This window comes from Salmo salar, chromosome 12, assembly GCF_965601325.2.
Source record: "Salmo salar chromosome 12, fSalSal1, whole genome shotgun sequence".
Taxonomy (NCBI): Eukaryota; Metazoa; Chordata; class Actinopteri; order Salmoniformes; family Salmonidae; genus Salmo; species Salmo salar.
The window spans coordinates 14436137-14453352 of NC_138302.1; the positions used below are offsets into that span (position 1 = coordinate 14436137).

The 17216-nt window shown below is 40.6% G+C and overlaps 2 protein-coding genes across 2 annotated transcripts; both read left to right on the forward strand.

The window, feature by feature from the left end:
* Positions 1-1347: 1347 nt before the first annotated feature.
* Positions 1348-3993, forward strand: LOC106592430 (GTPase IMAP family member 9). Its single transcript, XM_082958611.1, has 3 exons — positions 1348-1591; positions 2757-2846; positions 2961-3993. Exons 2-3 carry the CDS (start codon positions 2765-2767, stop codon positions 3827-3829), a joined length of 951 nt encoding a protein of 316 aa, XP_082814737.1. The 5' UTR covers positions 1348-1591; positions 2757-2764; the 3' UTR covers positions 3830-3993.
* A 9611-nt stretch (positions 3994-13604) lies between these two features.
* LOC106592411 (GTPase IMAP family member 7) lies at positions 13605-16013 on the forward strand. Its single transcript, XM_014183752.3, has 2 exons — positions 13605-14108; positions 14778-16013. The coding sequence occupies exons 1-2, from the start codon at positions 14054-14056 to the stop codon at positions 15731-15733; spliced, it is 1011 nt and encodes a 336-aa protein (XP_014039227.1). The 5' UTR covers positions 13605-14053; the 3' UTR covers positions 15734-16013.
* The last annotated feature ends 1203 nt before the right edge of the window (positions 16014-17216 follow it).

Genomic DNA, 17216 nt, shown 5'->3' on the forward strand with positions numbered 1-17216 from the left:
CTGGCATATAAAGATGTGGAAGATAAGAGGTTGGAAGTCCTGAAGGACACACACACAGCAAATTACGAGAATCTGTTTTTCAACACATTGCTTCAAGGCAAAATGTTATTGTTTTGTTTTATTGTGGTAAGACACTCAATGGTGAGACTTTTACAGAACAGTTTATCAAAATATTGCCGTTTCATGGAATTAGTTATTCACATATGACAGATGCATATTTTGCATATATTTTACAGATATTTTACACAGTCATAACTATGTCATAACAGCTGACATAACATGTCATAACCTGTCATAATATGGTCATAACACTGTCATGACACATATATTTAGACCCATTTGTGACATATCTTGCATTATTTTATGGCTGGTTATGACACCTACATAAGAGTCAAAACCCACAGAACCTACCACACAAGGCAAAACATGGGATGAATGCAGGAGCAGATTTCAGGAGCAGGACAAGACACCCTATTTTTGATTGATGACTGACATAAGCGCATGATAGGCCTATCTGGCTTATATGATTAGGGTGGTCATAATGCTTCTTGATAGTGTCATAAAGTGCATTTTCTACAAGTTTAATTTAAATATGAGGGGAAAAAACATGACTGTTTCTCTCAGCCTCATGACAAAATTCTGCATTCATCCCAGTCATCAGCAACAGAGTATTGGGGTAGGTGCATGTATGACATCAATGTGTGCGCAATTACAATGATAATTTAATGGTCAAAGATCAATTTCAGAAAATGATATAGGCTATGTTGTAATGGAATGTTTTGCTTTGTGTGGTAGGTTCTGTGGGTTTTGACTCTTATGTAGGTGTCATAACCTGCCATAAAATAATTCAAGATATGTCACAACAGGTCTAAATATATGTATCATGACAGTGTTATGACCATATTGTGACAGGTTATGACAAGTTATGTCAGTTGTTAAGACATATTATGACATGGTTATGACCGTATAGTGTTACCATTTTAAGTGTTTCTATAATCCTCTATGTGAAAAATGAATGGTGGACAGCTAGGTTTTATGGGTATTGTGACGCATACTGTGGTATTCTATGGAGTTGGAAAGAGCAGAAACAGATCTGGGACCAGGTTAGGCAACTATAAAGTTAAAACTACAGTATACAGTTACATTTCAAAATGCAGTTTTATTTGATATTTAATTTTTAACCTATTTTTTCCCAGAAGGAGACTTCTATGTGTCCAACACGTTTCATTTTATCCAAAGATGTGGCCTATCTTATGATTCTGGCAAGCAGCCAAGGTTGAACAGCAATACCCAATCAAAATTCAGATTTTGTCTATCCTGAGTAGAATAATGTTTGCCTAGCAACATTCTCTCATTGGCTAGAATTGAGTACGTGCTGGGAAAATGAAACTTAACAGAATGTAAGCTGCAGCACAATGGTGAGGTGCAGCACTTTAGTATTGCATGAGTTTTAGACTATTCCTTTGGTCCTTAAGGTAAATCTCCACCCACCTGGGGCACCTGACTCTGCAAAACCAGCAGGCCCACTGCTTCAGCTCTCTCAGTGACAACAGGGGACAACAATTAACAGATCCGTGCAACCACACTAAAAGTGAGTATTCAACTTAACTACCTTACTAATTAAATGTCGTACAACAATCTACTTAAAGTATTTGAATAACTGTAGCACAATATTAAGTAGACATTGTATTGATAACAGGTCTGTTAATATTTATGCGTAAATAATCATATGATTAGTTTGTTTGTATTTATACACGTTTTAATATTGTAGAACAGTGAAAGGAGAAGCATGGTTAGACTTTTACCTGAAACATTTACCTTGTTTAGTGCAGAGATAGTGCAGTAAACTGTACCTTGGTTAGTGCAGAGATAGTGCAGTATACTGTATATTGTTTAGTGCAAATATAGTGCAGTATACTGTACCTTGTTTAGTGCAGAGATAGTGCAGTAAACTGTACCTTGGTTAGTGCAAAGATAGTGCAGTATACTGTACCTTGGTTAGTGCAGAGATAGTGCAGTATACTGTATCGTGTTCAAGGAGGCTGATCTTGGGTCAACAGCCATCTTCTAGCAGGTTGTTGCTGTCAGGGACACACCTGCAGGTTTTTGTCAGTACTGACTAAGGTCACACTGCTTAGACGTTGCATGCATCAACCAATGGTTGACTGATAGATTGCTAAAACATATGATGTGGTTAGCTGACAGGGAAAATACCTGTCCAGGCGTTGTAAGATCTGGTGTCAGCAACGTCTGAGCAGAGGGACAGAGGAACACTATGCTTTGTGTTCTGACACCTCCCGATTTACACATTAAGTACTGGTATCAGTTATACTGATTCCACTTAATTATTGTTTATAATTTTCCTGTCTGTCTACCCAGTAGATGTGATATTTGATGTTAATGGGAACACAACCTCTAACTGGTCTATCTAGTCTTGACAGTAGCAGCCAGGCAACAGTAGAATAATAGCCATGTTAAGAATGTCATTTGATACACATATGAGTACATTATGTTCACCTGATGTAGGCTACGTTGTTAGGGAATGTAATTTGTCTTACAACAGTTATACCACATAACATTACTCTTTTTATAGTTTGTAGTTTTATAGTTTTTATCATTTGAAAGTCAAGTAGTTTATTCTCATCTGTAAACATTGGAACTCTGCCAAACACTCCCAGATGAGTCACTGAAGAAATGTGGACTTTGTATTTTGTAATGAGGTCATCATCTGTTTCCATGTTTTTGATTGGCTGCAGTAGTAGAAATGGAACGAGGAAGAGGAAGGACTCTGAAGATTATGTTCCTGTTGACACTGTGTCAGCAAGACTTCACTGGTCAATGCCAAGGTACACACACATACTGTGCATGAACACATAGTGTCTTGATAAATGCACACACACAGTTTTCAGAAGACTTTTATCAAGACACTATCAACTCAAGCACTTCTTGTCTATTTTCAGATTCAGGGCAGCTCTCTGACCTGAGGATAGTTTTAGTAGGGAAGACTGGATCAGGGAAGAGTGCAACAGGAAACACCATCCTGGGGAGGGAGGGGTTTAAAGAAGACTCCTCCCCTGAGTCTGTTACCTCACACTGTATGAAGCAGAGTGGAGTGGTGGCTGGAAAGAAGATCAATGTGATTGACACACCAGGACTCTTTGACACGAAACTGACTGATACGGAAATGAAAAGTGAAATGGAAAAGGCCATCTACATGTCAGTCCCAGGACCCCACGCCTTCCTGCTGGTGATCAGACTGGGGAGGTTCACAGAGGAGGAGAGGAACACTGTGAAGTGGATCCAGGAGAGCTTTGGAGAAGAAGCATCAATGTACACCATAGTGCTGTTCACACATGGAGATCAACTGAAGGGAAAATCAGTGGAGGAGTTTCTGGCTAAGAGCAAAGATCTACAGAAACTCATCAATATCTGTGGGGGCAGATATCACTCCCTAAACAATGACAAGAGAAAAGACAACACTCGGGTTTCAGAGCTGCTGAAGAAGATAGAGGAGATGGTGTCGAGGAATGGAGGAAAACACTACACCAATGAGATGTACCAGGAGGCCCAGATGAAGATCGAAGAGGAGGAGGAGAGGAAGAGACAGGAAGTGGATAAGAGAGAGAAAGAGAGGCAACAGAAGGAGAGAAAAAGGATCAGAAGAGAAGAAATATTGTCTCGATGCAAGATATCAGCATTGGTCAGTTCGGCCGTATTGGGGTGGGGATACATTTTCTCCTCTCCATTGTGGTTAGCAGCAGGGTCTGTATCAGCCATTTTTGAAGGTTATCAATGCATGGACGCCTATTGGGGTGGTTCTGAGGAATAGGATTTCACCATCTCAGATTGTTCTGAAATTAAGATGAGTTTTCAAGCACTTTTTTTGTTGTGGAAATATAATTTGATCACTGAGAAATTAAGCTAATTGATTGCACCCAAATTGGCTATTTTAATTGATAAGATATTCAATAAATGTACACTATATCTACAAAAGTATGTGGACACCCCTTCAAATTAGTGGTTTCGGCTATTTCAGCCACACCCGTTGCTGACAGGTTTATAAAATAGAGCACACAGCCATGCAATCTCTATAGGCAAATATGGGCAGTAGAATGGCCTTACTGAAGAGCTCAGTGACTTTCAACATGGCACTGTCATAGGATGACATTTTTCCAACAAGTCAGTTCTTCAAATTTCGGCCCTGCTAGAGCTGCCCTGGTCAACTGTAAGTGCTGTTATTGTGAAGTAGAAACGTCTAGGAGCAACAACAGCTCAGCCGCGTGTCTGTCTTCGGGTTGCAACACTCATTACCAAGTTCCAAACAGCCTCTGGAAGAAACATCAGCACAGGAACTGTTCGTCGGGAGCTTCATGAAATAAGTTTCCATGGCCGAGCATCCGTACACAAGCCTAAGATCACCATACACAAAGTGTCGGCTGGAGTGGTGTAAAGCTTGCCGCCATTGGACTCTGGAGCAGTGGAAACACGTTCTCTGGAGTGTTGAATCAAGCTTCACCATCTGGTAGTCCGACAGATGAATCTGGGTTTGGCGGATGCCAGGAGAACACTACCTGCCCAAATTTTGTTTGAATTTTGTTTGTTTCCATTCCTGTCATAACATTTTTTATCTGACCTGGACTTTACTTGCATAAAAATGTTGGATATGAAATGGCAAAGGAATTCGCGCCTCGACATCAACCGGAGTTGCAGTGACCTAAAATCACAAAACATACACATAAAAAATATTCATATCATGTGTAATAGTACAGTATAAACACCATTAATCTAAGTCTAAAAACACTATTCCTTACATCTGCCAAGAGGAACAGAGATTCGTCCTTCTCTTTGAAGTGGGTCATCAACAAAAGAATGGCAGAATGGTCTTTTGGCTTTTAAAAATGTTGACAATTCTCTTACTCTTGTTCAGAAGAGCTTGAGTCAGGCGACTGTCAATCACGATGCCAGGGGGGGTATGGAAGTGGTCGCAGAACCATAACTTGGTGAAAAGGAAAGGCCACTGTTCCTGGAGGTCACTGGTGCTTGGAGGAGGACAAGAGTCCTATCCATTGTTACAGATAATATTTTCTTTAAAAAATTACAAAGAAAAAAATGTTAGGCTATGTGCTGCACTCCATACCAGCACAAGAAGACAAACAAACAATTTAAAGAAACATTTGTATTATTTTGTACTTTTATGTATTTTTGGCATTTCTGTCCCTTTTATTACATTTGCCGCGCTCCCTCATACAGTGGGGGGAAAAGTATTTGATCCCCTGCTGATTTTGTACGTTTGCCCACTTACAAAGAAATGACCAGTCTATAATTTTAATAGTAGGTTTATTTGAACAGTGAGAGACAGAATAACAACAAAAAAATCCTGAAAAACGCATGTCAAAAATTTTATAAAATGATTTGCATTTTAATGAGGGAAATAAGTATTTGACCCCTCTGAAAAACATGACTTAGTACTTGGTGGCAAAACCCTTGTTGGCAATCACAGAGGTCAGACGTTTCTTGTAGTTGGCCACCAGGTTTGCACACATCTCAGGAGGGATTTTGTCCCACTCCTCTTTGCAGATCTTCTCCAAGTCATTAAGGTTTCGAGGCTGACGTTTGGCAACTCGAACCTTCAGCTTCCTCCACAGATTCTCTATGGGATTAAGGTCTAGAGACTGGCTAGGCCACTCCAGGACCTTAATGTGCTTCTTCTTGAGCCACTCCTTTGTTGCCTTTGCCGTGTGTTTTGGGTCATTGTCATGCTGAAATACCCATCCACGACCCATTTTCAATGCCCTGGCTAAGGGAAGGAGGTTCTCACCGAAGATTTGACACTACATGGCCCCGTCCATCGTCCCTTTGATGCGGTGAAGTTGTCCTGTCCCCTTAGCAGAAAAACACCCCCAAAGCATAATGTTTCCACCTCCATGTTTGATGGTGCGGATGGTGTCCTTGGGGTCATAGGCAGCATTCCTCCTCCTCCAAACACGGTGAGTTGAGTTGATGTCAAAGAGCTCCATTTTGGTCGCATCTGACCCCAACACTTTCACCAGTTGTCCTCTGAGTCATTCAGATGTTCATTGGCAAACTTCAGATGGGCATGTATATGTATTCTTGAGCAGGGGGACCTTGCGGGCGCTGCAGGATTTCAGTCTTTCACGGCATAGTGTTTTACCAATTGTTTTCTTGGTGACTATGGTCCCAGCTGCCTTGAGATCATTGACAAGGTCCTCCTGTGTAGTTCTGGGCTGATTCCTCACCGTTCTCATGATCATTGCAACTCCACGAGGTGAGATCTTGCATGGAGCCCCAGGCCGAGGGATATTGACAGTTCTTTTGTGTTTCTTCCATTTGCGAATAATCGCACCAAATGTTGTCACCTTCTCACCAAGCTGCTTGGCGATGGTCTTGTAGCCCATTCCAGCCTTGTGTAGGTCTACAATCTTGTCCCTGACATCCTTGGAGAGCTCTTTGGTCTTGGCCATGGTGGAGAGTTTGGAATCTGATTGATTGATTGCTTCTGTGGACAGGTGTCTTTTTTACAGGTAACAAGCTGCGGTTAGGAGCACTCCCTTTAAGAGTGTGCTCCTAATCTCAGCTCGTTACCTGTATAAAAGACACCAGGGATCCAGAAATCTTTCTGATTGAGAGGGGGTCAAGTACTTATTTCCCTCATTAAAATGCAAATCAATTTATAACATTTCTGACATGCGTTTTTCTGGATATTTTTGTTGTTATTCTGTCTCTCACTGCTGAAATAAACCTACCATTAAAGTTATAGACTGATCCTTTCTTTGTCAGTGGGCAAACGTACAAAATCAGCAGGGGATCAAATACTTTTTTCCCCCACTGTAGCATAAACCATTTATTTTGAGGGCAAACAAATGAACTATTTACAGAACCTTTTTAACCTTGTGTGTGTACGCTCTTAGAAAAAGGGTTCCGAAAGGGTTCTTTGGCTGTCCCCATAGGAGAACCCTTTTTGTTTCCAGGTAAAACCCTTTTGGGTACCACGTAGAACCCTCTGTGGAAAGGGTTCTACATGGAACGCAGATGAGTTCTACCTGGAACCAAAAGGGTTATACATGTAACGTTACCTGGAATCAAAAAGGGATCTTCAAAGGGTTCTCCTATGGGGACAGTCAAATAACCATTTACGTTGTAGATATCACCTTTTTTCATAACAATTACATACAAATGTTACATTCATCAGTCAAGATCTCACCTCTTTGGTTGAAGGACTGAAGCAATTCCCGGCACTATATTGGCGTCAAATGGTCTTTTATGTCCTCTGGTTGAACATATTCAAGGTCTTTAATATTCTCCACTCTAACATTTTCCCTCAGATGTACTGACAAAGATCTCACCGTCTCGGTCTCCAACTCGTGGAATTGGTGTTTAATTGCATATTGAAGACCTTCCATGCCTACACTGGTTTAAGAAGAACACACTGAGTGATGCAGAGGAATCTGAAAGAGCAACAAGAAAGATCAATGCAAAAGACCAACATGTCAACTTGGCTACTGTTAGCTAACACAATCCAAACAAGCTAACGTTAGCTAGCTAGTTAGTAGCTTAGTTAAGAAAACCTGCAGTAGGTATATAGAAGAATATAGTATATGGAATTACTACATACTTATCAGCTGCTCAAAAATATTTAGGCGACTTTTCCACAAAAATAAAATAGCTAGAGTAGAACAGAAAGCTTATTTTCTCATGAGTCTTCCTCACAGACCGTTTGGCGAGGAGCATCGCATTAGTGGAAATCAAGTCTGTTCTCAGGGCAGGCCTGGTTGTAGATAGATTCGAGTCGCATCGGGGACATTGTTAGTATTTTAGCTTTCCCTAACCTTTACCTAGTTATCGTAACCTGCTATGAAAAGTATCTTCTGCTAGTCAAAACCGGCAGAGCTGCCCTGAGAACAGCCTTGGTTTCAACTATGAGATACAGCTCTCTTTCTCTCTCTCACACACATACCACAGACCGTTTGTCACCGCCAACTACAGCAGTGTTCGGGTACTACTGTAAAGAAATACAGTAAGTTAGAGTAATATTTACAGGAGGCTTACATTTACAGTTAACAACAGTATTTTTCAGCATTTTACCCATGATGCAGTGCAATCTACAGCATTAATGCTGTAAAACACATTTAAGTTATTTTACTGTGCATTCTACAGTGTTTTACTGTTGATATTACAGAAAAGTCTTACAGTGTACTAGAGGTCAACCGATTATGATTTTTCAACACCGATACCGATTATTGGAGGACCAAAAAAGCCAATACCAATTAATAGGCCGATTTTTATATATATATATATATATATTTGTAATAATGACAATTACAACAATACTGAATGAACAGTTATTTTAACTTAATATAATACATCAATAAAATCAATTTAGTCTCAAATAAATAATGAAACATGTTCAATTTGGTTTAAATAATGCAAAAACAAAGTGTTGGAGAAGAAAGTAAAAGTGCAATATGTGCCATGTAAAAAAGCTAACGTTTAAGTTCCTTGCTCAGAACATATGAAAGCTGGTGGTTCCTTTTAACATGAGTCTTCAATATTCCCAGGTAAGAAGTTTTAGTTTGTAGTTATTATAGGACTATTTCTCTCTATACCATTTGTATTTAATATACCTTTGACTATTTGATGTTCTAATAGGTACTTTAGTATTGCCAGCCTAATCTCGGGAGTTGATAGGCTTGAAGTCATAAAGAGCGCAATGCTTGAAGCAGAGCGAAGAGCTGCTGGTAAATGCAGGAAAGTGCTGTTTGAATGAATGCTTACGAGCATGCTGCTTCCTACCACCGCTCAGTCAGACTGCTCTTTCAAATCATAGACTTAATTATAACTTAATAACACACAGAAATACGAGCTTTAGGTCATTAATATGGCCAAATCCTGAAACTATCATTTTGAAAACAAAACGTTTATCCTTTCAGTGAAATATGGAACCGTTCCATATTTTATCTAACGGGTGGCATCCCTAAGTCTAAATATTGCTGTTACATTGCACAACCTTCAATGTTATGTCATAATTACGTACAATTCTGGCAAATTAATTACGGTCTTTGTTAGGAAGAAATGGTCTTCACACAGTTCGCAACGAGCCAGGCGACCAAACTGCTGCATATACCCTGACTCTGCATGCACAGAACGCAAGAGAAGTGACACAATTTCCCTAGTTAAAATAAATTCATGTTAGCAGGCAATATTAACTAAATATGCAGGTTTAAAAATATATAGTTGTGTATTGATTTTAAGAAAGGCGTTGATGTCTATGGTTAGGTACACATTGGTGCAACGACAGTGCTTTTTTCGCGAATGCGCTTGTTAAATCACCCGTTTGGCGAAGTAGGCTGTGATTCAATGATAAATGAACAGGCACCGCATCGATTATATGCAACGCAGGACAAGCTAGATAAACTAGTAATATCATCAACCATGTGTAGTTAACTAGTGATTATCTTAAGATTGATTGTTTTTTATAAGATAAGTTTAATGCTAGCTAGCACCTAACCTCGGCTCCTTGCTGCACTCGCATAACAGGTAGTCAGCCTGCCACGCAGTCTCCTCGTGGAGTGCAATGTAATCGGCCATAATCGGTCCCAAAATGCCGATTACCGATTTTTATGAAAACTTGAAATCGGCCCTAATTAATCGGCCGTTCCGATTAATCGGTCGACCTCTACAGTGTACAGCATGGTCCAGCAAGTTCATGTTTTCTACAGTTTACTAAACCACTACTGAAAAAATAATACCTCAATTGAGCCGACCAACCGCACATTGACTAACCGGGCTATCTGCATTGTGTCCCACCCACCACCCATCACATATGCATAGTCACTTTAACCATATCTACATGTCCATACTACCTCAATCAGCCTGACTAACCAGTGTCTGTATGTAGCCTCGCTACTTTTATAGCCTTGCTACTGTATATAGCCTGTCTTTTTACTGTTGTTTTATTTCTTTACCTACCTATTGTTCACCTAATACATTTTTTGCACTATTGGTTAGAGCCTGTAAGTAAGCATTTCACTGTAAGGTCTACAGCTGTTGTATTTGGCGCACGTGACAAATAAACTTTGATTTGATTTAGAACCACGAAGTTACCTCAAGTCAGCACAAAGACAACAGGAGCACTGCCTCCGCTATTCCAGCACCATTTTAACTTAAACATTTAAATATCATCAAATCAAGAAAGCTATATCTGCATAGTTTAATACACAGAAAACACACTTAAAGATACCAAAAACAATTTAGTCCAATCAATGTTGCTAAATATCATGTGGCTTCCCATGGTACTGATTTCTGTCTGTGTGCGCGAGTAAAACAAAACATGTTGACTCACCCTACTTGTAGACTAGTTGAACACCAATGCCATCCTCCTCTCTTTCATGTTGGCTAAACGGTCTATGACTCTGTCATACAGTACACTGTTCATTTTTTGTTGTCATAGGCTACCTAGCTAAAATGCTTGCTAGCTTAAATTCCAACACATTGGCAACAATGAACCAGCTAAGTTAGCTAGCTAGTTAAAGTAAGCCTACTAGGCTACATCTAGGCTAAGATAGAACTTCAATCTTCTTAGGCCAGTGGCACAACATATTCATTTATAGTTAGATCAGAATGCTGTCATAATCATTGACCTGTACAGAGAATTAAGTCAAAATTAAGTCTCCATCCATGACTTAGGACATCAACACAAACAGACCAGAAACAGACACGTTTTTCTGAAGATTACGTTTTTCTTAGGATGGGGCTGTTTTGCTGCACCAGGACAACCCACAGTTCAGCTCAGCTCAACGCTGATTAGCTAATTATTTTATAATGTTTTTATCAAGAGAGGCTAAATGCTTGCTGGCATCAATCAAATGCTATGGCAGCAACATGTTATATATTCTATTTTGGTCCAGACGGCATCAGACACATGGGCTACACATACTGAGACAGAGGGGCGTTTCCCTTGCTCAGATGATTTCTCCGTTGAGATTCAGCCACTTGCAAATTAACGGAAAATTATGTAAACGAAAGAGGAATTATTTTATAATTGTTGTTCTTTTATTGGTAAAATATTTTTGGATGTCTGGCTTCCCTTGGCATCAATGAGTACACATAACTGCCCAAATGTTGGTAATTATAAGTAGAAACATATGTTTATCTAAACAAGCCTGTCAAAATATTTATCCAATATATAGACCTAAAAAATCAATACCCCAAAATTGTCTATACAAATTTGCATATGCTGCACATTGTAACACAAGGAATAGTGTTTTTGTGATTTGTTATAGGTTGTTTTTAAGGACACGTAAATGTGGCTCATTTGGGCAACAAACCTCTTTGTTAATTGATGGCGCTGGCTGCATCAGGTTAGATCTCATTAGTTGATGGTGCTGGCTGCATCAGGTTAGATCTCGTTAATTGATGGAGCTGGCTGCATCAGGTTAGATCTCATTAGTTGATGGTGCTGGCTGCATCAGGTTAGATCTCGTTAATTGATGGAGCTGGCTGCATCAGGTTAGATCTCGTTAATTGATGTCACTGGCTGCATCAGGTTAGAGCTCATTAGTTGATGGTGCTGGCTGCATCAGGTTAGATCTCGTTAATTTATCGGAGCTGGCTGCACCAGGTTAGATCTCGTTAATTGATGGAGCTGGCTGCACCAGGTTAGATCTCGTTAATTGATGGAGCTGGCTGCACCAGGTTAGATCTCGTTAATTGATGGAGCTGGCTGCGCCAGGTTAGATCTCGTTAATTGTTGGCGCTGGCTGCATCAGGTTAAATCGCGTTAATTGATGGCGCTGGCTGCACCAGGTTAGATCGCATTAATTGATGGCGCTGGCTGCGCCAGGTTAGATCTCGTTAATTGATGGCGCTGTCAGGCATCAACCGTCTGCCATACAGTAAGTGCACATTGCTAATAGTTCATGTAGGAATAAACTGTCTACCGTACAGGAAGTGCACATTGCTAATAGTTAATGTAGGAATCAACTGTCTGCCGTACAGGAAGTGCACATTGCTAATAGTTCATGTAGGAATAAACTGTCTACCGTACAGGAAGTGCACATTGCTAATAGTTAATGTAGGAATCAACTGTCGGCCGTACAGGAAGTGCACATTGCTAATAGTTAATGTAGGAATCAACTGTCTGCCGTACAGGAAGTGCACATTGCTAATAGTTAATGTAGGAATCAACTGTCTGCCGTACAGGAAGTGCACATTGCTAATAGTTAATGTAGGAATCAACTGTCTGCCGTACAGGAAGTGCACATTGCTAATAGTTAATGTAGGAATCAACCGTCTGCTGTACAGGAAGTGCACATTGCTAATAGTTCATGTAGGAATAAACTGTCTACCGTACAGGAAGTGCACATTGCTAATAGTTAATGTAGGAATCAACTGTCTGCCGTACAGGAAGTGCACATTGCTAATAGTTAATGTAGGAATCAACTGTCTGCCGTACAGGAAGTGCACATTGCTAATAGTTAATGTAGGAATCAACTGTCTGCCGTACAGGAAGTGCACATTGCTAAAAGTTAATGTAGGAATCAGCTGTCTGCCATACAGGAAGTGCACATTGCTAATAGTTCATTATATCTCTATGATGTGTATTATTGTGTACAGAATCGTTATTAGAGGACGGGACATGGTGTGTCTGTCGGGTGAGTATGTATACTCATGTTTTACCACACTAATTTAGTTCTGAATATGTTTCTAGTCAACGTGCAGTAATTATATTTCAATTTTTAAAACGTAATTGCAAGGGAAATCGTTACAGTTGTTGTGTGAGGCTGAGAAAGAGAGAGAGAGAGAGAGATAGAGAGAGAGAGAATAGAGAGAGATATATATATAGAGAGAGTTGTAGAATAACATGTATAGCTACTTCCCTTACAGGTTCAGCAACACCTACACCAGAAAGTCAGAGAAGTTTGAAACATCATTTTTTTCATGTACAGAGTAAAATCTTAATTTGACCAATATTGCTGTAACAAAATAACACTGCGGCAAAAGGATTTTAAAGTTTGGTCGATAATGTTGCTTGATCGGTGGTTAGGCTATTAGCTGGACAAAAGTACTGTAGTACTGTGCAATAGTGTTAATATGACCATGTGTTAGTATGGGTTTTCAGTTCATTTATGTTAATCACAAAGCAGGAAAATTTGGTCCAGATTCAACCAACCCCTAGCCTGGCCACTGCCTGCCCCCTACAGCCTGGCCCCTAGCCTGGCCTTGGCATGGCCCCTTAGCCTGGCCCCTAGAGCCTGGCCCATTACAACCAACCCCTAGCCTGACCTCTAGCCAGGTCCTTACAGGCTGGCCCCTTACAACCAACCCCTAGCCTGGCCCCTGCCTGCCCCCTACTACCAACCCCTAGCCTCCTTACTACAGCCTAAATACTTCCTGTAGATCTGGAGGAGTTGGACAGGTATAAGCAACATGGTAGTGACTCTACCTTGCCTTCTGATAGGATAGGTGGAACTTCCAACATATTGCTGATACCTACCCAAGCCTTTCAGATCTACTCCCTGGGGGTTGGGGCTAGGGGGTAGGGGATGTTTCGAGAAACAGTCCACGTGTTCATCCCAAATGGCACTCTGTTTCCTATATAGTGCACTACTTTTGACCAGGGCCCTTCTCTAAAGTAGTAGACTATATAGGGAATAGGGTGCCATTTGGGATGCAGACCATGTTTGTCAGAACTGTAGACAATCCAGGGAAGCAGGAACCTCCCCTCCATTCTGCCAGATGCACAGGATATTCCTTTCTTTGTTTGTGAGAAAACTTTAGTACTCAGACCGCTGGTTCAACGCAGGCAGGGGAGCTGAAAGAGCTGGTTCAACGCAGGCAGGGGAGCTGAAAGAGCTGGTTCAACGCAGGCAGGGGAGCTGAAAGAGCTGGTTCAACGCAGGCAGGGGAGCTGAAAGAGCTGGTTCAACGCAGGCAGGGGAGCTGAAAGAGCTGGTTCAACGCAGGCAGGGGAGCTGAAAGAGCTGGTTCAACGCAGGCAGGGGAGCTGAAAGAGCTGGTTCAACCACTCAGAGAGATGGAGCTGAAACGGTTGCCTGAGTCTGATGGGTGTGGCTCAACAAAACATGATGGTATGTGCTCTGTTTTCACTGTAATGTTTTGGTCTAATGGTTGACTCAAATCATGATGGTATGTACTCTGTTTGGACTGTGATGTTATGGTCTCTAATGGTTGAGTCAAAACATAACACACCACACATTACAGCTGGGCAACTTATAATACTAACTCTACTAGTAACTTATAATACTAACTCTACTAGTAACTTATAATACTAACTGTACTAGTAACTTATAATAGTAACTCTACTAGTAACGTATAATACTAACTCTACTAGTAACTTATAATACTAACTCTACTAGTAACTTATAATAGTAACTCTACTAGTAACGTATAATACTAACTCTACTAGTAACTTATAATACTAACTCTATTAGTAACTTATAATACTAACTCTACTAGTAACTTATAGTACTAACTCTACTAGTAACTTATAATACTAACTCTACTAGTAACTTATAATACTAACTCTACTAGTAACTTATAATACTAACTCTATTAGTAACTTTGAGCAGGATGGTTATGGTTAAAATAATCATTGAATGAATCATTGAATGAATTAAATGAATCAACATACATTATTTCTATTTTACAGTGTGATAGTTGAGTTACTTTTAATGTTTTAGTTGTTGTTGCTATAGTTACTGGGAGCTACATTGACTTCATCTGTGTGGTTTTTACAGGGTCTGGTTTGACCGCTGACCTGAGGATTGTGTTGCTAGGGAAGACTGGAGCAGGGAAGAGCGCAACAGGAAACACCATCCTGGGGAAGAATGTATTTAAAGTCGACTCTTCCCCTGCGTCAGTGACTGGACAGTGTGAGAGACAGAGTGGAGAGGTCAACGGGACGATGGTTCATGTGGTTGACACACCAGGCCTCTTCGACACAGCCAGGTCAGACGAAGAAGTGAAAGAGAAAATAGAGGAGTGCGTTAACATGTCCGTCCCGGGCCCCCACGCCTTCCTGCTGGTGATCAGGCTGGGGGTGAGGTTCACAGAGGAGGAGAGGAACGCCGTGAGGTGGATCCAGGAGAACTTTGGAGAGGACGCCTCCATGTACACCATCTTACTGTTCACCTGTAAAGACCAGCTGAAGGGGAAACAGGTGACAGATTCTCTGAAGATGTGTAAAGAGCTAAGGAGACTCTCCATCACTTTAGGCGGCGGGTATCACTCGTTCAACAACGACGCCAAAGACGACCCCACTCAGGTCCCAGAGCTGCTGGAGAAGATCAAAGAGATGGTGGAGCTGAACGGAGGAGAGCACTACACCAACGAGATGTACCAGAAGGCTCAGAGGAAGATCAGAGAGGCGGAGGAGAGGAGGAGGGAGGAGGAGAAAAGAAGGAAGGAGGAGGAGGAGAGAAAATTAAAAGAAGAGGTAAAGGTAGAGATAGAGAAAGAAAAGGAGGAAGAGAAAAGGGAGAAGGTAGATAAAAAGAGGAATTTACACATCGCTCTAGCAGTAACAGTAGTGTGTGTAGTAGTAGGGGTGATCATAGCAACTGCTGCTGATACCACAGTGGCCCTGGCTCTAGCTCCACTCTTACTGGTGCTGGGAGTAGCCAGTGGAATAACGGCTATCTGCCTAAAGAATGGAAGGTGTGGAGCTAAAACACCTGTCTCCGTAGCTGTATAACAATCACATACTGTATACCTCATTAAGGCTGTTTTTACACAGGCAACACAATTATGATCTTTTGCCACTAATTGGTCTTTTGACCAATCTGATCTCTTGTCAATAATTGGGCAAAATATCAGAATTTGTCTGCCTGTGTAAAGATTCAAATTTGTCTGCTTGTGTAAAGATCAGAATTGGGCTGCCTGTGTAAACGCAGCCAAACAAGACCAAACAACAGAAACATAGATTGAATGATAGATAGATAGATTGAATGATAGATAGATAGATTGAATGATAGATAGATGAGATAGATAGATAGATAGATAGATAGATAGATAGATAGATAGATAGATAGATAGATAGATAGATAGATAGATAGATAGATAGATAGATAGATAGATAGATAGATAGATAGATAGATAGATAGATAGATAGATAGATAGATAGATAGATAGATAGATAGATAGATAGATAGATAGATAGATAGATAGATAGATAGATAGATAGATAGATAGATAGATAGATAGATAGATAGATAGATAGATAGATAGATAGATAGATAGATAGATAGATAGATAGATAGATAGATAGATAGATAGATAGATAGATAGATAGATAGATAGATAGATAGATAGATAGATAGATAGATAGATTGATTGATTGTTTGGCCTTTTTCACACTTGTTACCTTATATGTGGAAACTGCTATAAAAATGGTCTTAAATCTATTCCCTTAATTATTTCTCTGGGTGTCCAGTGATCTATTTATTTAATCATGTGTTCAGGGATAACATTTATGAACACTTAATAAAGAGAAGTAAAGAGTCTGACTGATAACTAATGTTTTTATTACATATCTCTGATATGTTTTAGAACACGTTTCCTTCCTGTATTATGTCAGAGTGACTGTCTGTCTTATAGTTTCACTATCGAGGTTTCAAACCTAGAGAGGAACCAGGCTATGAGGGGTGGCCAGTCCTCTTCTGGCTGTGCTGGGTGGAGATTATAACAGAACATAGCCAAGATGTTCAAATGTTCATAGATGACCAGCAGGGTCAAATAATAATAATCACAGTGGTTGTAGAGGGTGCAACAGGTCAGCACCTCAGGAGTAAATGTCAGTTGGCTTTTCATAGCAGATCATTCAGAGTATCTCTACCGCTCCTGGTGTCTCTAGAGAGCTGAAAACAGCAGGTCTGGGACAGGTAGCACGTCCGGTGAACAGGTCAGGATTCCATAGCCACAGGCAGAACAGTTGAAACTGGAGCAGCCGCACGACCAGGTGGACTGGGGACAGCAAGTCATCAGGCCAGGTAGTCCTGAGGCATGATCCTAGGGCTCAGGTCCTCCGAGAGAAAGAAAGAAAGAAAGAAAGAAAGAAAGAAAGAAAGAAAGAAAGAAAGAAAGAAAGAAAGAAAGAAAGAGAGAAAGAGAGAAAAAGAGAGAGAGAATTAGAGAGCGCATACTTAACTTCTCTGGGCTAGGTGGGACAGTCACGACAC

Excerpts from the sequence above, each read along its gene's own strand:
- LOC106592430 (XM_082958611.1), top strand. The coding sequence starts at position 2,765 with ATGGAACGAGGAAGAGGAAGGACTCTGAAGATTATGTTCCTGTTGACA. Across the intron at positions 2,847-2,960 it reads CTTCACTGGTCAATGCCAAG|ATTCAGGGCAGCTCTCTGAC; the intron begins GTACACACACAT and ends GTCTATTTTCAG.
- LOC106592411 (XM_014183752.3), top strand. The coding sequence starts at position 14,054 with ATGGAGCTGAAACGGTTGCCTGAGTCTGATGGGTGTGGCTCAACAAAA. Across the intron at positions 14,109-14,777 it reads TGGCTCAACAAAACATGATG|GGTCTGGTTTGACCGCTGAC; the intron begins GTATGTGCTCTG and ends TGGTTTTTACAG.